General features: G+C 39.8%; 1 protein-coding gene across 4 annotated transcripts in view; it reads left to right on the top strand.

The window, feature by feature from the left end:
* Positions 1-22,136, top strand: part of LOC119914249 (fibrinogen C domain containing 1) — a 273,866-nt gene that overhangs the window by 232,238 nt on the left and 19,492 nt on the right. For all 4 annotated transcript variants that reach the window (XM_038733415.1, XM_038733412.1, XM_038733414.1 and 1 more), the window contains one exon: positions 123-219. In XM_038733415.1, coding sequence (XP_038589343.1) covers positions 123-219 — 97 coding nt within the window. The remainder of the gene's footprint in view (positions 1-122; positions 220-22,136) is intronic.

The following is a 22,136-nucleotide window of genomic DNA, read 5'->3' as shown; positions in this document are numbered from 1 at the left end:
AGATGAGCTCAGCACCAACAGTGGGACGTAGAATGACTCATCACAGAGGAGGATGAAACGCTCTGTGTGAGATGAATCTTTTCTGACCCCTGACTTTTTGCATTGCTGTATTCGCTGTGTAGGTAATCCAGCGCAGGGAGGATGGCTCGGTCAACTTCTTCAGAGGATGGGAGTCCTATCGTGAAGGATTTGGCAAAATCACTGGTGAACACTGGCTCGGTAAGTGGCTCGGGTTTGTGGCTGTATTTGTGTGTGTGTGTGTGTGTGTGTTAGGCAATGTGTGATTCATACACACGTGTACTATAGGCCCAATACCATGGCAGGCCTAATGCCTGGAAAGTAGTTTTCAACCAGCTGTAGTCATATTTTTATTAAAAGACATTACAAAACTATCACCTCATTAACAACACAATGACAGCCACTATGACATGAAGTCACAAGTACAGCTCTCGAATTCAAAGCAGAAAGAGGAAAGCTTACAGAGTGAAATGGCTAGTCATGGCGAGTGATAGCGCAAGATAAAGAGACAACCAAAGAGAGGCAGACAGAGAGGGATTAGAAGACTTTGCCTTCATATCATCAAGAATTCAATAACAGCAGTTGAACAGTGAAAATGAAAACTGCTTCAGTGACAGCGACAAAAAATATTGCAGCAAATTAAAAGAAGTGTGTAAAGGGCACTTTATGAGAGCTGTCTATTCAGCACCACAAAATCACAACACGAGCCAAAAGACCAGTAATTCATCTGCAATATTTTTATTTTTCACATGACAAACACAACAACAGTATAACTTTTTTTTTTTAACCTTACATCTTTTCAACTTTCACCTTCTGTTAAATTTGTAAGTTACAGATTGTGCTTTCTTCTGAGTCGCAATTCTTGTATTTCTTACTGGCAGCATGACACATTGGTCCTGCCTCCTCTCAAATTTGACAGGAAAAAAATGCCAACATTCATGTGTGAAATTATCAACTTTCCAAAAGCCAAATTCCTCGTCTTCACACCACTTTTCATTAGATGCACCAAAATATTTCTTCTCAATCATGGCTGGTCAAAGTTAGCTGCTTGCACTGGTGAAGTGTGCTCTTGTGAACAGAGTGGCAGTGATGACACCCACAGCATATTCAGTTCATCTTAATTGAATGAGACTTTCTTATCACATATTGTATTTATAGAGTGGCCTTGTAGCTCCTTTTTAATTGCCCTGACATTTGTTCCGTAAGCAAGAGAGCATGAGACAGAGCCTGAAAGCTGGTCTCTCACATCAGGTGTGAAGTATGAATTGACAACCAAAAAAGCACATATGAGGGAGCGGGCCATATACTATATAAGTCCTTACCTGGATTCGATTACAGCAACTTCTCTCCCTCACTCTCTCCCACATTTCCTGTCTCTCTTCAGCTGTTCTATCAAATATAAAAAGGAAAAAAAACCTTCCCCCCCCAAAAAACTGTATAAATATAAGCACATGAGGGTGAATACATGAGGTGATATAATCAAACAACTGCAGCTGAGGAGTGTGACTCAACGTGCCAACATCTAATCACTATTTTCACAGACATAATCAACATCTTACTGGGATCTCAGTCTTTACTTGCTACATATTATCAACTATTATCCCTGTATCGCCAAACGTCCCCAGTGACATTCCTCAGTGCAATGTTGTTTGTCATGTCACCACATTTAGGGTGAGGTGAGGTGAACGGTGCTGTGCCATAAGCATACAACTTTCAAGAGACATACATTCTTTAAACACTGAAAACATGACCTGGGGTTTTTTACTTCAATTCTGCACTGCTGAACCATTAGCCACAATTCACGCACTCTCTCTTTAAGTCCTGATCCATTGACCTTCAGGGCTACTGTACTCCCACTTTCAACATGCCATACATATTGTGACTACACTATATTCATGGCTAACTGAAATAGTGACATTGTGGTGGGGACAACACTCTGAAGCCGGCGAGATGCCCATCAGTGATGAGTCATTACATCAAACAAAGTTGATGCGTAAACAACTTAGCTTACTTCATAAAACCAAGATGTCATTAAACAAGAAAGTTCATTGCCCAATTGGCATTCATGGGAAATATACTGGGATAATATGCTATTTCATATTCTTACGAGTGCATTACTGATCACCAAATCTGGTCTGCTTACACAAAAACACCAGTCCCAAAACAATAAGCAGTTGCAGAAATTCTTTTTCCTTATAGGGAATTTGGCTTTTTCAGTGTTTATGAGCTATCATCATGGTAAGTCTGTGTATTTTTTTTAAAGGTCTCATCACAATTTGCTGAAGATCAGACTGGTAAAGTAAGTGGAACTTGAAGAAAATACACACTCGGCCATGGTCAAGGTCATGGACGTGCTATACCACAACTGAGATACTCTCCCATCAGTGCTCTAGATTAAAGAACTCTTTCACACGCATACATATACACTTTAGAAGCAATACTGTGTACATTAATCGGTCTGTGGGCAGCTCAGTTTGCAAGCACTCTAAATATTGTACACATGGTTAATTATCTGTTTAATTGTGTGTGTCATTTCTGTTCACTGTTTTTGTTACAATGAAACCAAGAAAATTCTTCATTTAGGCAATCTTAAATTACTAATAAAGGAAACTTGAAACTGAATTTATATATATAATTTTTAGATGGCCACGCACTCTCAAACCAACTCAGAATTAACATGCTGCAGAACCTATACTGTTACACAGGCTAGTGGAGCAAACCAAACTTCATAACATAGAGACCAATATGTGAACTAGATGCAAAAAAGATTTTTTGCCAAACTGGTGACGTTGTACTTAAGAGAGTCTTGCTTTAGGGAGCGCTGAGCTGGGGTGCTGCGGCGGTTTGCCTGGGTCTGGTGGGAGAGCGGAGTAGGGCAGTCCTACAAACAGCGTTGCATCTGAGCTTGGCCAGAGGGGACAGCCAATTTGTGTTCCTGAATAGAAAGCAAGGTGGGTTGGTAACCAAGAGGGCAGAGAAAAGGTAACATGCCAGAGGAGGTGTTGAGTTAATAATGACTTGAGTTAATGAGTTAATTTCTGTTTCTGGTGAGCAGTTGGCACCAATATGTGTGAATGTGATGTAGGAGGTCAGTGGTCTCCCAAGCAAAGTGAAGCTTGGGCAGGGAAAGAAAATTAGCAGAAATTATCAATAACGGTAAGAATAACAGTTTTACCATTAGAGGGAAGGAGGCTGGTGACAAAATCTAGGACAATGTGAGACCAGGGGTGGAGAAGGCCTAAGCTGGGCTTGGTAGATGGCTTATTCTGAGCACACACTGAACAGGCGGAGATAAAGGACCTTGTGTCTGCTTCAATGCTTGACCACCAGAACGGCAGATGACGAAGCCTAGTGTCCGATTTAGCCAGAGGTGACCCAGGCAGTTGAGCCAGAGTGGGCCGACTTGATGACCTGAGAGCCGATAGAATCAGGGACCAAGAGACGATTAGAGGCTCCTTTATCTGGGTTGGCTTGTTGATTCAGAGTCCATCTTACTAACGAAGAAATAGACAAAGCAGGTGGGCGACAGGATTGGTTCTGGATCGGAATTAGACTCCTCCACGGAGAACTGCCGTGACAATTCATCAGACTTGATGGTATGAGAACCTGGATGATAGGATAAAGTGAAATTCAATCTACCAAAGAACAGGGCCCACCCACACAAAATTCTGATGGTAGGTTACAATTCAAACTCTATAGCCTAACTATAACAGAATATAATGGAATGCAGCTCTCAGTCATTCTGTACTGCTTTCAGACATGTTTCTCCTGTAGATCAACTTTTCTCATGTAATATAATCCCTGCTGACTCATAATTTAGTCACCTCAATGATAAATTATTATATTCTAATTTGGTTATAAACTCCTGGGCTTTAATAGCTCCTGTGTTTCAGCAGCTTTCCCGCACATGTTCAAAACTTTCTGCACATTTAAAATCTCTCCCACTTATCTGTGTTCTCTGACATGTCCAGAAAAAAGGCAGAATATTACAAAACTAAGATCATCATTTGATGAGAATTCTACCTGCCTTTTACTCTGCTCTACATTACGTTATTGATCTGCTGGTAGTAACATTATCCCCTTTAGACCGTTTGACCGACACAGTTTGGAACTGCATGCTGCATGTGAAACCGAAAGTAAATGAAACACTTGTGATCAGGCAGAAATCTCACCACAAATCCACACATGTTAACTTCAGCAGCTCAGATAAAGTGCAGCTCACAGTCCCAAACAGCGCAAGGCTGCGCTTTTTTTTGAGATGTTTATGTTGCAAAACTCTATCACCTACATTACCACTCATCACAGCTGTCTGGACTCACAGCATGAGCGTGTTACGCTGGTGTCAATCAGGTGGGCGGAGTTGATTTGCACCGTGAGTCTTATTAGTTATATATTTTACTCTTGAAAGATCTAGTAGTTAAAAAAAAAATTAATAAAACAGAGCATTCTGTCATATTAATCTACAACAGAAATTAAATAATCTAATGGATTTTACACTTGTCCAGCTGACATAACCCTCAGTAATTTCTGATTCACAAAATAATTAAATTTGGGTTCTTCATCACCTTCACCACTCTGTGTCCTTAAGATATAGGAATGTTTGTACATACTGTAAAGTGTTGAGTTTATGTGAATTAATGGAGATCTAGGTCTCTTTGCTGACCTGAAGCCATTACAGAGTGCAGCCCATAATAAAAAATAAAAAAATGTGGTTAGAGGGCCAGCTAGATCTCCCTATGGTATGCTGTAGGAACATGTTGGGAATATGGAAAGCTCAGGACTTAGCAGACTGAATTTGAATGAGCCGGCAGGCTACTTTGAACCTTTCAGAGTGCCCTTGCTCATTCAGGGTGTGCTGTTGTCTCGTCACCCCCATCATCGATTACCCTCAGGGCAAAAATGAAAAATGGATCCATGCTTGCCTGTAGCCTAGAAAGAAATTCATTGCAGCAATCTCCTCCAGAACAGTATTGCCCACCTGCCACTGCTGGAGATTTTCATTATTAATTAATAAATATGCAGCTAAATTCAGATTTTTGGTATATGTATTGAACATAAAATAGTATGATGATAGTGACAATAATAGTCACGATGAGAAAATGAATATTGAAGCACACAATGTTAAAAACTTTGTGGGTTTTTTTTAAATGGCCACCAACAGTGCATTTAATAGTTCCTATGGGATGTGTGTGCAGGATGATGCAATCACACGTGATAAAAATTCTAGCACATTTTGTACCATATTCACAAGCCACTAAACTTAATTTAGCACCAGAAAAGGGCCCAGTTCCGAGAAAATCAATTAGGATATATTTTCGTTTGGCAGCTTAAGTGTCAAGTAGTTGAAATGCCTATAGATTTACAAAAAAAATGTGTCAGTGCTATCGAGAGTAATTGCAATAATCTTTCCCACTTGGAAAGGGATTTGTTCTATTTCTATATATGATAAAATTGCCACAGTGTATCACTTTGATTTAAGACAGTCTGAAGTTATTGTTTAATGATGAAAGCATAGTTTTAATGGTGACTCATAGGTAATGATTAGGTCTGCAACTTCAGTTTGTGTTTATATGTGTTAAGTTGTCTGCTTTGACAACAAGCCTGAATCTTTGATTTTGGACCTTTTTTCACTTCTTTCAAAAGGTACAGTGTGTAAGACTTGATATTACACTCTACCTGTCAAATTTATAGTCCAAAAAAATAGGGGGCAGCATATCGTATATCATGTCATAACTGCTGCTAACTGCTGTTAGCTAGTTATCCCAGTTAGTCATGCAAATAAATGAATGGTCCTGTTAGCTGACTGAGTCAGAATGGGTACCAGAACCGAGAGCTGGGCAAGCAGCCTTCCAGTGAACACGCCGGGACCTGGGCCAAACACAGCCTTCAAGACCAGTTGAGGCCAGTTTGATGACAGGAAATACAGTACCAAGGTGATTTACAGCAGCTCCAACCAGGACTCTTGACTCGGGAGACAAAGAACATATGGTGGGTTTAGGCGGGGACAAGAGAGGGGTCAAGCAGGAGAGGAGTGAGAGAGAGGTTGGGCATCAAAGAGGCAGCAACAGCGTGTAGAGCCAGAATATTTTCACATCTATCTCAGTGAATTAAGGGTTTATTTCAGCCAAACTAGAATTGGTGATTGAACTAGAAGAGTGGAAAGACTAACCAAGACAGTTGTGGTGAGTTTTATTTTGTGTCTTTAGTTTGAATGAATTTTGTATGAGTTAACAAGGCAATTAGTTCAGTCACATTATGTTGACAATGTTAGTTCATGGCCATTTCTTACACATTGCACATTTAAATTGAAAGGCCTTCACTTGTGGCCAACTGCATGTGTGGGGGTCATGATTAGAAAGACCTTGAAGACGTGCTCTGTTCCCCATATCACATGTGTGCAAAACTGGTTCTATCTGGCAAATGGAGACTGACCTGTTTAAGAGAAGACGTCTTATACAATGCCTTCAGGAGATAAAGCATTTCACTTTTACTTTAGCTTTTAAGTTTATTATGTTTGTGTTGGTGTATACATGCTCTGCAAAGATCAGATTTGTGTTTGATGAACCATTTACACAAGTAACCCCAACTTGGGTTTATTGAATCATCCTTTTGTTTATCTGTTCGTTCATACATTAGTCTGCTGCACACTGTTTACATAGACTTGCTGACTCTGCTGCTATTAATCACACCACTGTCACTTTACCTTTTAATTTTGTCTCCAAATACTTTTGTATATATTTTTTATTCCATTCTTATTTTAGTTTGATGCACCTCTTATTTCTTTTTCTTTCTCTATTTATCTGTACTTGTGCTCCTGCAACAACCACACTTAGATCAATTAAGGTTGATCTTCTCTTGTCAAAGTGAAGACTGACCTGAAGTCATCAAACACTTACTTGCAGTTATTTAGATACAGATTATGTCATGCAAGCAGATATCAAACATAATTTGGGTATATGGCTCCACAGAAATATTTTCTGCATGTATAACTGTAAAAACTAACACATTGCTAATAATCTCTCCCAAAGGAACACGCATAAAGAGCATGAAACTGGGTCAAGGCAATTCCACTGTTGCCATCAAATCTATTAGACACCTGGTCTCCGAGGCTGATGTAGACTTGTCTACCTGTAATATAGGTCCTGAAACAGTTTAATACTGTCCCAAAGAGACTAACCTAGTTTTCCAGATGGCCTATTACATTAACATACCATTGTCTGTAGTGTTCAAAGCAGCACTTACATCCAGCAGAAAAGGGATAGACAATAGTCTATTGTCATATTAATGTCCTCTCTCCTGTCTTTGTGCCCATGAACCTTAGCCATAATTTGTACAAATATTTTACCAAAAACTCCAAGGTTTCACTGTAGCTAGTGTGTATTGTAGAATTATGGAATATCAGTCTAAAGTTGACATAACCAATACATATTGTCCTTTCTTTTAGTGAAACCCATCATCCAGGGAGTGACTTTCAGAAGAAATGTTGCCAAAGAGTTTTGAGTACCATTTGTCAAGTTTAGTTGTTGGTTTAGTTGTCATTTTAGCTCACACTGTCAGGTGTATGGAGGTATAATTGTAGGAAAACCCCCAAAGAGCATGTTTGAAATTACATTCAAATATTGTTCCAGAAAACAGAAATACTTAACATTCTTGAGCAGTACTCAATTTTATTAATCAGTGGAGCATTACAAACTTAATCAATACGTCTAAATGGAATTCTGGTTTTCTGGTAGCTCCAACTAATTAATAGTCATTTGTTGTCATATCAACTTCTGGATTGGATATTTGTCATCCGTTTATTTATTATATATAAGAAAGGTTTGCCTGCCTCTGTTTTCATTGAGTTTTTAAATATATTTTACATGGACAACTTTTCTTTATTCAATCAAAATTTTGTGTCATGTGAAGTCAGTATGAGAAGTACAATAAGTGTGTGAAGAATCTAACAAAGAAAGCCGTTACAGGTAAAGCCAATTCTGTAAATAAAAAGAACTGACACTGCACTCCTGATTTTTGAAGCATTTGGGGAAAAACTGTTCATTCCTTATTATCATTTGGACGCTGTATTTCTCACACAGGACGTTTAATGGATGTTCTAGTTGGAGGAGCAGCAGTCCTCTGAAGTAGCAAGGGAAACATGCTAGTACTGCTAAAATCCCAACCATGGGATTTTCAGAGTCTGCTCACGAGTATTCACCAGATGAATATCTGTGAAATAAAATAGACAAGTTGTTGCTCTTTAACAGAACCAACAAGGACTCCATACTCATTGCACTTTCAGTCACGTAAACCTGGTGAGGTGAATCTACCCTGGACACAGCATTATATCTGCCTGCTTTTCTACTCTAAGGAGTATCAGAGAAATTAGGGGAGACAGAATTTGCTTTTATATCAGTGAAGGTTGGTGTATTGATGTCACAGTGTTAAAGAAAATCTGTTGCCTCACCTTCAAGCTCTTTTCATTAACGTTAAGCCGTTTTATTCACCACAGGAGTTTTACTCCTTTATTCTAGCCAGTGTTTACATCTCGCCTCAAGCCTGTGTGAGGGAGGCGCTGCAGCGCTTGGCTAAGCAGATAACCAGTATGGAGCAAGAGCAACACAACTCTCCTGTCATTATTCTGGGGGATTTTAACAGAGCAAACCTCAGCCATGAACTGCACAAATACAGCAAGTAAGTATCCCACTAGGGAAAGAGACACACTGGTACACAGTATTAAAGGATGCTTACTGCTCTGTCCCCCGTGCAGCTTCTGAGCCCTCTGAATAGTCATCTTCTCACAGCTAACAGCAGGGCTGGACTGGGACAAAAAATTGGCCCTGGCATTTTTGGCCTAGGCAGCCCACCAAAATTGGTCGGACACCCATCACCAAAACACCATCCTTCCATTTAAGGGCTCAGATTAGGGGTGTGACGAAACACTTTTGAGATGTAACATTGCACAATATTGGGGCCATGACAACAAGACAAGAATATATTTTAATAGGCCTACTATTTAGGATTGATTGATGAAATAGTTGATAGGGGGGCGTCTCCAACAGAAGATTTTTACCATTAAACACTTAATTTCCTGCATTCTGGGGACATTTTCTGCACCAGGGAAGCACAAAATTCAGGTGGCAGGTGACAATTCAGAATATAAAAAATACAATAGAATATGATGCAGTAATCAGTAGCTTATTATTGCTTTTAGCTTAAGTTACTTGGAAAAGAGTTCTTCTATATTTACATTGCATTGTAGGCTTATTGTGCAAATAAACCTTTTTCATAGCATTTTTATTTAACATTTCTTGTTGCAAGCTATTTTTCAGAACATTCTTAAAAAAATGCTTTCAAAAAGTGGTGGGTAGCCTACATGTCCCCAGCATCCCCAGTGTAAATGACCCTCCCTCCCTGCCCCTCCCTACAGGTTAAGCTACTCATGCTTACCGCTTCACCTCCACTCTCCTCCTGCTTTCTCACTCGGCCCTGTCACTTTGTCACTCGCTAAACACACGCCTCCTCCTCTGCCTGACAGGTGCCACAGCTCTCCTTTACTACTTCAAGTACCTGTGCCTGCTCTACGTTGGGTACCGCAGCTGATGATGTTAAAGCTACTGCAGCCCCGGGAGCAAACATATCTGTTGTTTTCGCGCATTTGGTGGCCTCCGTCTGAAGATTCCTTTGGGGGGGTGTAACGCAAGAAACAGAGAGCAGAGGGGGTGGAGCTAGTAAGAGATGTGATTAGGCCGGTCCAGTGTCAGTATAAAAAATGAATCAATGGGCTGTTGTCCATGCTTTATGGGCAACAGTTATGTAAATACATAATTTACGTTACACCGGTCCCGAAGGTGCATTGGCACATCGGGAATTTGCCCCGGTATGCCAAATTACCGGTCCAGCCCTGGTTTACAGGGAAAAACCAAAATGCAAAAGGCCTGTGGTTAACATTGTGGGAACATTTGTCAATGATCTGACTGAGCTTATGAACCTGTATGGAGAGCATGTGTTCCATGCAAGACTCATTGAAAAACATACAGTCATAAAAACTGTTTCACGGCCAAAACTGAACAACCTACAATTCTAAATGATTTCCCTTCAAACACCACTCTGCCATTCAACCCACAGGCTACATCAGTGAAGAGGATGTCCTGTGACTCTTTCAGAGACAAAAGACCAGAAAAGCCCCAGGCCCAGATGACGTCTCTCGCTTCTGTCTGAAGGCCTGCGGTGACCAAGTGGCTCTCGTCTTCACACAGATCTTAAGCAGTTCTCTCCTGCTACAAATACTTCAAAATCATACTGTTCCCCATAAAAGCTTGCATGACGGGGACAATGACAACAGGCCATGTGGTCACTGAATTCTTTGAACTAGTGCTGGCACACCTAAAGCACAACACAGCCCCTCTGTTGGATCCCCTGCAGTTCACTCACAGAGCAAACACTTAGGTTAATGAAGCAGTCATTATGGCACTGCACTCTATCCTGCAACATCTTTAGTTACTGTAAGGATCCTTGATGTTGTTCTGGAAATCCTCTGCTTAAAACTCAGTCACTCAACTCACACTTTTACCAGTGGATCACCAACTTCCTGTAAGACAGGTGAAGAAACTGGAAAGGCTAAGGGAAACTAGCATACAGTTCTGGCATTCCCCAGGGATGTGTGCTCTCCTCACTGCTCTTTTCCCTCTAGACAAATATTATCTGACACTCAACTCCCCATACCACTTCCTTCACTATACTCAACACTGTAGGCCTTCCTCATTTCTCTGTTTGTACCTCCTCGACTCCTCGCTCCTCTACTTTTCGTACCTGAGATGCATCCAGTAACTTTCATTCTTATTCAGATCATTTCAGCTCTCAGCTTGATGAGCTGAGCATTTCATCATCAGTACCTTTAAGAAATGATACAGTAAAATATATCTCATATAGCCTCTAACGTCAATTACAACTGTCATCACCCGACTATAATTTTGGAATGACGTACAGATACATAATGGGCACTATTATTACAACATGAAATACAGCAACTAAGCACTGACTGCTCTGGTTAATATTACAAACATTTGACGCCAGCAGCTGTTTGCACTCGTCTTGATTGATTATAGCAGTTTAATTGATTTTGATGCGCGTTTTGGCTCTGACATTATCTGAATGCTCATGTATGCGTAAGTCATCCACCCGCCACTCACCCAACTAATTATTTTCTCAAATTTGGAGATTGAATGCATGGCATGGACATTTTACCTCACCTCTCTACATGTCCCTTTCCAAGTGATTTCTTTATTGTGTTGTATTGATGCATGAGTGTTTTCTTTAACAATTGACTTCAATGATTAGAGAGGCTGCTATCAGTCATTCCAACATTTCTATGTACGCAGTAATGTCACAGCAAATCTCATGGGGAAAAAAGCCCCACAAAAACAAAACAGTAATACACTTGACAAGACAGACGTCGGAAACTCTCCTGAGGAAACATAATTAAACTTTTAACTTCTGAAATACATGTTTAGACACTTTGATAAAGTTCAGTAGAGGAAGGCTGCTTTACTCTAAACAGTTATGACACTGTCAACACTGTATGATCCTGGACTGTGTGTGAGACATAGTGGATGTGTAGAAGAACACAGAACAGTATTATGCCTTTTGGCCTTTTCCCTCTCCTTTATTGAGTTTATCTTTTTTGTGCATGTAATAGGTTTGCAAAGTGAAAAAGCCTGAAGTCCACCGCAAAGGGAGTTCCCATCTACCACAGAAAACACTGCTCTGAACTGCCTGAAAACAGCTCATTTGTAGTCCAGCTGTTTCCCTTTCATCCCTGTGACGACACAACAAAATGCCAAGCGGCTAGTCCAACACGCGCTCAAAAACACCGGTGGAAAAACACTCGGCTGCTGCAGCACACAGTGACAAGACATCCGCCTGCTGCCTCTCCTCTTCCTTCCAAACATTAGCTACCCTCCAGGCAGTCAATGGACAGAAAGTAGTTACTGTGATGTAGAGACAGAGCTCAGTTAAAACTTAATGGATGAAAGATACATTTGTTACAAATTATTAACTTACCACTCTGAAACTCTTGCTCCAGTCCATGTTGCTAAGCTGATAAGGGGAACATACAGCTGCACCGAAGCCGTGTTTACCGGCTTCTCAGGACCCACCCTACTCTGCTTCTGATTGGCTAGTAGTCATTAACAAGGAACTGCGCTTGTGCAACTCCCAACAAATGTAGAGGCAAGATGTATCACTCTAAAGCTAAACGTAGCCTTCAACACACAGGGTGAAAAGAGGAGCTACAGCAATGTACAGTCAATGTACAAATATGGTGTTTTTTTAAAATGAAACCATGCATACCATTCTGGTACAACCCTTAAATAAGATTATGAACCTGAAAATGAGCATCATACCACCTGTTTAATTAACATCAGATACTGACTGATCCTGTAGGCGTGTCAGGAGATTTAAATATTAAGTTATGCTGCTGTGGCTCCTGCGTAAATGCGCACAGGATCTCTCTTAATGGGGAGACGCTTCACCCAATTTCATCCAGCCACTATTCACAATGTTCATTTTTATGACCCGGCCCTCCCCGCCCATCCACACATCCCATTCAACAGGAAAAAAAGTAATATCAAAGCGAAATGTCATTAAGGAATGCGGTTTGAACAGCTCCTTTCAAGGAGCTTAACAAATGGAACAGGAAGTTTGATCCGCGGTATATGATCATCTTAAATAACTAATACTACTTGAATACGAAAAATAGAATACAAAAGAACACTGCAAGTCCAGCTCCCGCCGTAGGTTGTATATTCCAGCTGCATGTCTTGCCTTTTTTAAACATCACAACACTGGTGTATCCCAGAGATGGGAAGTCGCACACACAGCGACTTCAGACTCGACTTCAGACTCATCCTCAAGACTTCAGACTTGACTTGGACTCGAGGTGTGGGACTCGTGAACAAGTTTATTTTTAGGAAACGTCTGATGAGCTTGCTGTTATTCCCCTCCCTGTGTTACGTATAACCTACCTATTTAACACGTAGTATCAGCTGTGCGTGGCCACGTGTGAGAGAGGACACAAAACACTGGCAGCTGCTGTGCCATTCATCATAAACTTTGATTTTAAAACTTCATACAACAAGGCACAAATGCTGAACGCAAAATACGTTAAATTGAGGTTAGTAAACATGTTTATCTCAGCATTGGCCATGTAACGTTAGCTTGCTTTTTGCTTTAGCTATGACCTACGGGAGGTTAACTCCGACTGATGTTAGTTATGAAAAGATGAATGAGCGTTTGCTCACCAAACTTGTGATGGTCGATTAACGTAATCATTTACGTCCCGCTGGCTGCCATCATATTAATTATAAATGGTGGGTGCAAACAGGTTGCAGGTTTATTGTTGATATTTTAACGTTAAATTTTTATTTAGTTAACTTTACACTGGTTTTAGAGTCTGCGGGGAGGTATTGAGTACAGTAGTCAATCGCATTGCACATTACATGGTTGTGCTCTGTAAGTGAAAAATTGGTTGCAGGTACAAAATCCATTATAGCTATGCAGTTTTATAAGCAGCCTGGATTGAAATTGTATCATCGCTTATAGCTCCTCAGGCAAGTTTCCTCGCTCCTCAAGGTGCATTTTAAATTGAGGTGTCCTTCAAGATGGCTTGCAGAGAACGATTTCCAGGTTACAGGCGGAGGATCGAGGAGGCAAGGAGGCACAAAATAAAGAAGTAAGAAAGGTCCTGTGGCTGCCATGGAGATGTTTAGACCAAGCATTGTGAAAAGACCCAACAGAGGGTATACTTCCTGTGCCAGCTGAGGAAGTTGTGAGGAGCTGGTTTAATTAAACCAATTAAACCAAATTAAAACCAAACAGATCATTAGCATCAACCTGCCTACCCTCCAAGACTTGTACACCGTCAGCAAACATGGTTGCAGATGTCTTTAGTCATGGCCATGACATATTTTACTCCTCCCTTCTGACAGGTGTCTCAGATTAAAGAGTCTGTGAGGGACCGTTTATGCAATCCCAGAACCGCCTTTTCTTATAACTTCTTCGACCATTACCACCAACTCCCACAGATGCATCATGAGATTCTGCCTTTTTCTGTGGAGATTCTGATCACTGACGCCCACAATACAACATTATGGGGAAAATCTGCCTGCCCCATCCTGCAGGGGAAATAAGACACATGTAGTCCTTATGGATTGTTTTAATCTAAAATAAACATGCTAATACAGTTACTCAACTGTTTAATAAGCCAGCTGGCGAAGATGTGAACTGAAAATAAGCCTTATTAAATTCCTTTAAAAAAGCTAGCCCGAGGCAGTGGGACCTAAAAGTGGATGAAAACGTTATGAATCGTGTCCTTGTTTCTCTGACAGTTTGTCATTTCTAATAGCAAAAGATGCAAACCAGATGCTGTGATGTCAGACTTCAGAGCAGCAGAGATATTATTGTTTCAGATTGGATTTGTCTTAAAGATTGCTGTTTTAGCAAAATGTTACAACTGTTTAAACAAAATGTACATGTCCAACTGCATAACTAGTGCACAAAGAGAGTTGGTTTGTAAAAAAACAGAGAAACCAAGCTTAATTTGGTGCTATATTTTCATACATGAACTTTCCTCCCGCTCTCATCCTGTGATGATGAACCCCGGGTAAATGGATCTGTTTGTTTTTCTGGTGCAGCCCTCTAATTCAGATCACCGTGCACCAAAACAAAAAACTTTCTAAAATTCTTCTTTCCAAGTAATGATCAGATAACTCTATGCTATGTGATCAAAACAGTATCTGCTAAATACCAATGTGCAAAGCTATATGCCCTGTACATAACTCATAAGCTGTAAACTACTGTTATAAGCCTATAGCTGCATACAATACACATCACTATCATGTTATTAATTGCACTATTATTATGTTATTTATTTATATGCATAAAATATGAAAATATACAGTTACCAACCAGACCGGAACCCTGTATTTACAGTATACTGTACTTGACCTGTATATAATACATAGGTGTGTGTATATGTGTGTGTGTGTGTGTGTATATATGTCTGTCTGTGCTGTATTTGTTTTTGTCACTATATTATGCACATGGAGAGGCACTGATCAAGCATGCAAGCATCAATAAACTTCTGATTCTTTTTGGTCATCAGCATATGGTTTTAATAAAGGAAAATCAATTTCCCAATAGGCAAGACAACTGACATTATTTCTCTATTGTTACATTTCAGCACCACCAAATAACATACAACAGACTCATTTTCTCCTTCAAGTATTTAGTGATTCTCTTTTTACTGAGGATGCCCAGAGCATGTCATATCATCATATTTTTGTGATGGTCCCCAGCAGTGCAAGAAGGGGAACAGTGTAATAAGACCCATGCGTCTTGACTACTCTGCCTGGAAGTTGTCCTCTATCTGACGAGCGCCTTGTTGTGATCTAACATTCCTCGGCTGACTGCCTCATTAAAGATATACTTACAGCTGCTACTGAGAAGAAATGGCAAAGCAAACTGTTTCCTTTTTTCTCTTGCCTGTCACTAAAATTGCATAATATTCTGAGGAAAATTGCAGAGTTAACCACTTTACATACTGCTCACCTTTAACGAGTGGGGCATATGTGAGTGCTATATTTGAGCTCTTACCCCACCCTGCATATTGTATGCTCATGTGATTATAGGGAGGTGATCGACAAAGAATAAGACATTTGCGTGTTTGTGTGTGTTTATGCAAAAGTGAGGGTGCAGATGGGAGCCATGCAGGGGGATGACTATAATTTGGAGAGGGGCGTTTGACAGGCTGTGTCAGTCCTAAGCGAGTCATGGCCACTTCACATCAAAAGGGCAGCCAGAAAAGGGGAGAAAACAGTGTATAGTGACTCTGTCACTGTACACTTTTTGTACTTTGCTAAAGGCTGAAGAAAAGTGTTCAATATAAAAATGTAGCCACATTTTTCTTGTAAGTAACTTCACTGATGCTCACAAAGTAGCAATGAAGGAAGAGAGACTTGGCAGTGATAAACACACCCACACATGATTAACCAGTAGGTATACTGTGTAAATGCCAAACATGTCTTTTGTCTTTTTTTTGCTCCTTTATTCCCTTCATCCTCAGTATCCCTTTTCTGTGGCAGAAGTCCTTCCCATGTTTCTCAGGTCAATGTGAAACAGCACAGAGTCTGTGGCAATTAACTCAGAGCCTATAGAACTACTCAGAGCTTAGAGAAGCAGAGGAGCCACACACCGCAGGGGAACCTATTCATCTTCAGTCTGGAGAGCACACACTGTCCACACACATACACACGCACTAGCACACACATAGAATGTAAGTGAAAGAAAGAAAAAGGTCCAAAAAAGCTTATAGAGCATTTTATTCACTTTAATCAAAAATGTTCTCCGTATGGATGTGATATGTAAATCCGCTCTGTTGATTAGCATGTTATTCTATTGTGTGGTTGGTGTCCTGAGGCCACGACATTGAAGGATTACAGCCTAGTGATGTTGAACCACTGAATCCTAATGATGATTTAGCTGCCTTTGTTAGAAACTCCACCAATTTAAAGGTACTTGATCTTTGTTTGACTTCTACCACACTGCATGGTGCACAACCACATTCTCTCTAGGGCTCTTATGTATACACCAACTAAACAAAACAAGGCATTCATACAGTACATATGCTGCTCACCACCCTTGAAAAACATGAAAACAATCTTCTTAACAATTTTCACACATTTAAAACATGTAACAAAGCAGCCATATTGTTTAGAGTCACTCCACATGTTTACCTTATGCAACTATTTCTCTGTTTTCTTTTTATCATTTCATTCCTTCTAATCTTTTTCTTTCCCACGGATCCATGCATAAACACATCCTTACACACATTTATCCTCCACAGCTTGCCTCTTCCACAATGCTGCATCCTGAGGCTTGTATTTATATTCTTGTCACGCAGTAGAGGACTGTATCTACAAAAGAGAGCGCAAATCAAAGAACATCACAATTCCTGTGAGGATGACGGCCCATTTTGCCTTTCTTTGTGTATTTTTTTTCTGTGGACAGTTTTGTGCAATTGAAATAAGCCAGAGAAGGTCGGCATGGCCAGGAAAAGAATGGCCAAGGGTTTGAATAAATATTCAATCATGCTCATGGGGGCTATTTAAAACCTTCTCTTTTTCTCCACCTATACTTTGCATAAGACTGTGTCACAAACTTTCAGAAACGTCCACTGCAGACAGCAACACTAATTAATCTGAAAACATATCTGTTCCAAAAGATAGAGGAGTAAAAAAAAATGCAGCAAATACAATTTTTAGATGTGCCTTGGCCCGGTCAGTGGTTGATCTGTGAAAATCTGCCAAACACACCAATCATGTGTAGCTGCATCTTCTCCCAGCTTTCTAGCAGTGCCACTGACATCACCAAGGTCAAGGGTCAGTACCTTTCACCACTCACAGGTTGGTGAAGAGAGGGGGATGGAGTGCTGATTGATTGTTCTCTGGGAGATTTATTACTTCAGTCTTTTATAAATAGGTGATGCTCCTGCCTCATTTAAAGGCAAGGATATCAGCTGCACAGCTTGCCAATGTCCATGCCCAAACAGTTTGAGAAGATATATTATATATTGAGGCATTAAGAGAGTTAGACAGAGAGGACAGGGGAAGAAATTGGAGAGATGATGAGTGCAGAAAAATTGACGAGGTAGCTGGAAAAGGAAACAGATGAGCGATTTTAGCAAGGGTTTGCTGGCAATTATGGAGCACACACATGGAGTGAGAGAAGGAGAGAGGCAGTGGTTAAGAAAGGAAAAAAATCCAATAGGTTGTTAGGAAGGAAGAGATGCATAAATGGAAGCATAGAGTGTAAAAAGAGCTAAAGCTAAAATAAATAAAAATAAAAGAATATATTTGATATTTTGATTCATAATGCATTTATGAAACAAGTAATAGACTACGTCCAGATGTAGACTACATGATTTTCTGAAACTTTATAAATAGTGTTTTGCAATTATCCCAAGTATGAATACATTTTCTTGCCAGGAGTATTGTATTTGATGCACATGCATGAATGCAAAAAACACCAAGCCTTAGTATGCACCGCCACAGTGTCCATGAGAGGCTGATTTAAAACTGGTGTAGAGTCAATAAAGGCTTCTACCTTGCAGGAAGGTCACAGCTTCACAGCTTAGAGAAACTCTCCACAAGGCTCTACACAGCCTCCCCCTGAACTCGCTCTGTTCCCGTTAGAGGGAATAAATAGCCTCATTATACTGCCAGGTGCTCACCATCCATCCCCGTGTGTCACTTCCATTGTTTCCTTAAAAAAAAAAACTCCCATCACATTCTACTCAAAACTCTTCATTCTGTTTGCTTCTCACTGTAGTGCCCATAACCATATTGTAAAAATTATTGGACATTTTAAATTATTCTCACAATATAATTTGCCATTAGTGTATTGTACAATGTAGAACTAGTTCGTATGAAGCTTTGTTCTGTCTGAGGAAGCAAATATTAAATTCAAAAGCCAGTAGCAGGTAACATTAGATCCAGACTCTACTAGAGAAACAAGTTGTTAGTTTACATATCCTACAACATATCGGTGTGCTCTTTTTACACAATTATGTGTTTTGGCTCTATTTGGACATTTTGCTGTTTTAAATGTTGTAGTTAAACAATGACAAGCATGATGATCATGCTCATTATGATGGTCATTATATTGGACCATCTGGTCTAAGGCCTGTAGCACAATGTTTTAAAAACACCTGTAATGTAACAATACAAATATAATAACACTGGAGTTATAATTAGCAGTTAACAAGAATAATAGCTAAATGTTACCAAAGCATGCACTGTTTCACTATTGATTCCATTTGACTTCTGCAAATCAGTCATTATTTGGCTGAATAACAGTACATAATGTAAATAATTTAATTGCACCCTTGACATAAGAAATGCCTTGCATATTGCCAACAAGTGCAAATACAAAAATAATCATTCTTGGTTGGTAAAACAATATGTGTGCCCTCACTGACTATTTGTTTTTAATTGACTGAACTGGCTGAGCAACATGTTAAACTGCTTAATTCTACAGGACCATAATGTATTCATTGTAGTTTCCCCACTCAATTACACAAATACATTTTAATAATACTTTTTTAGCTATAATTTGATATGTGCAGAACCTATTGAACTAAACTAAAGCAAAACAGTACTTATTGTGATCACCTAGATATGACCCTAACATCAGGAAAACAATAGTTTTTTAGTGCCTTGTGCAGCTCTTCACGGTCTGAGTCTGCCCCACACACTGTACCCATGTGGCTCATTCTGCTTGTCTGCATTTTACCCTGCAGATTTCCTCCTTCCAGCCGTAGCCACTGATAATTATAATCCAAAAAAACATTGCACGGGGTTGTACAACCACAGCAGTTTGCTAACATTATGTTTAGTTCCTCACTGTGACACATTGTACAATTTTTTCAGCAAGAGTGTTTCATACAATTGCTGCCACATTAATTGGCTCCACATGAAAAGGGCTTTATGAAGCTTATGTATTACATTAGGCCCTAGCTATTCACTAAATACTGAGAAAAGTCCTTGAAAAGGTAAAATACTATGAACTATAAATGCATGTACAAGAAAAATGATGATGACAAGTGTCTCTCAATGTGGGTGTGTGGGTGCTACGCATTGTCACATGGAGCCTTCTTTATGCTTCTTGAACTGACTTACAGTATCTCACAAAAGTAAGTACACCCCTCACATTTTTGTAAATATAATATTTGGAACTTTTCACTTAGGGGTGTACTCACTTTTGTTGCCAGAGGTTTAGACATTAATGACTGTGTGATGTGTTATTTTGAGGGGACAGCAAATATACACTGTTATACAAGCTGTACACTCACTACTTTACATTGTAGCAAAGTGTCTTTTCTTCAGTGTTGTCACATGAAAAGATATAATCAAATATTTACAAAAATGTGAGCGGAGTACTCACTTTTGTGAGATACTGTACATGATTATCTGAATATATGGATTTTAATATTTCAGAATATTTTTTTTTCTCTCTCAATATCAAAGCATTGTATTTCTCTTCATAGGTTTACCCTTTACAATTCATACAATCACTTCATACATACATACTAATATACTCTGTTTGCATACCTTACTGCAGACAAATGCAAATGGATATTTAATGCACATTTTCAAACATGCATGAGTATGTGTTCCATGTGACCACAAGTTTACTCTTCTCCACTTGTATCTCTAGGGCAAAATCTTCAGAAATCTCTTACTCTACAAGGAAATTTTTAAGTATGTAGCATTTCAAGTATGAGAACATGTGCATTAAATATGGCATAATAATATAGCTTAATATGTTGATTAAAGTGCACATGCTACACAGTGCCAATCAAACATACCAGGGGAACTTATTGAGATGAGAATGGAACACAGCTGTCAGGAAATACACAATGTTTAATATGATACCATATCCTGCACGACAAAGAGAATATGAACTACAATATCTCCCAGGACTTGAATGCAATCTATTATTTAGACCACATGTAAGTGTTTTCAGTTAAAGCTCCTCCAATACTGCATTCATATCCAATCAATTATTCAAGAGTGTGATTCCTCTTCAGTCAGTCTGACACACTGGTGCTGGCTGTCCAGGGATCCAGTCAGCCAACCAGCTGAGGTCTTGCCAATCAGCCCTGATGCTGACACACTGATGCCTCAGTCTCCAGCTCTGCCTCTGTTTCCTTCAGGAGGGTATGCTGTCTCTGATTGGTGTGGCTGTACCCTGGCAGACACTCCATCTGCACTAGATTGCACTGCTGGAGTGGAGATAGCTGCAATTTGCAGCAATTCTGCTAGTAATTTCGATATGTATGAGGACCAGAGCAATTCATAGCCCTCTCCACAAGGCCCATGTACTTTATTTGATGCCTCTCATCACCAGCCTACAGGTATATTCGTCCACTTCTCTACTTCTGCTGGTACCAAATTCTGATTTTGCTCATGCTGCAGAAAATGCTCTTTAAAAGGGGAAGAGATTTTATTTTCCAAAATATGTAAAACTTTATGAGCAGAATCTTCTCATAAAGGAATGTTGAAGGAGCACATATGAGGATGACGTTCACGTATGGGTGATCATTTTATAAAGGAATGATTGTAGAGATCTCCTAATGACAGTGACTGAAAAGTCTTTACTAAGAGCCCAGCTTTTCGCCACATAATTGCATATCTATTTTGTTTCATATAATCATTCATTTCATCATTGGTCTGGGTTTTCTTAAGTGCTTTCAATTAAAAACGCTTGTACGTTGAACATAACGGTGCCACATTTTCCATGCCTGGTCAGATGTTAGACAGAACAGAACATTCCTCTGAGCTAAGGCAAGCACACAGTTCTGTAGGATGTCGTCCCTGCTGTGTGCTGCCGCATTGTGAACAAGACTCTAAATAAGGGGTGAGGTGATGTTATCTGTGAAGTATGTTTCTCTCACTGAATTAAACATACGTCTGACACCTCACTTCCAGTGCACTGTTTGTAAGGGTTTCTACCTCTTTTGGAAGACTTTATCTCCTCATTGAACTCTTGGACTCCATCTTGGGAACATTTGTGTACCCATAGCGCATATAGGCCTTACTATTATAGAATTATATTTTGTTGTTTGTTAATACTGCAGTCCAGCTTCTATTTCAGACTAATTTTATTCCATCAGTCAGGACCAGGATCCACTTTGTGGTTATTTGTAATAGAGTAAATGGTCTGAAAAAAAAGCCTTTCTGTTGACCATATTATTATTTGAACCAGACAGCTTTTCATACAATCATAGAATTCTAATAATGCCTGGTGCTTTATTAGCACTGAACTCATTACAGGCCCCTTTGGACATGCTTATCATGCCTTGCTCCATGTCAACTCTACCACTGTTTTCCCTCTCTCTTGGTGTCTTTCCTTCTCATCCCACATTTTCTCTCTCTCAGATTTGCTTCTCCGCAATCCTAATGATGCATTCTCTTCTACTGAGACCCAACCCAGTACCAAATTCTACTCAGTCTAGTCAGGTCCAGACTGGGTCCAGTTCTATCGCTGCAAGTCTCGGGTTGATGTTTAACTATGTCTAA

Source organism: Micropterus salmoides, unplaced genomic scaffold (assembly GCF_014851395.1).
Source record: "Micropterus salmoides isolate LMB-PRFRI ecotype aquatic unplaced genomic scaffold, ASM1485139v1 Ms_hic_scaffold_20, whole genome shotgun sequence".
In the NCBI taxonomy this organism is placed as follows: domain Eukaryota; kingdom Metazoa; phylum Chordata; class Actinopteri; order Centrarchiformes; family Centrarchidae; genus Micropterus; species Micropterus salmoides.
Note: the sequence above shows the minus strand (reverse complement) of the source record. Positions and strands in the feature narration are given on the sequence as shown.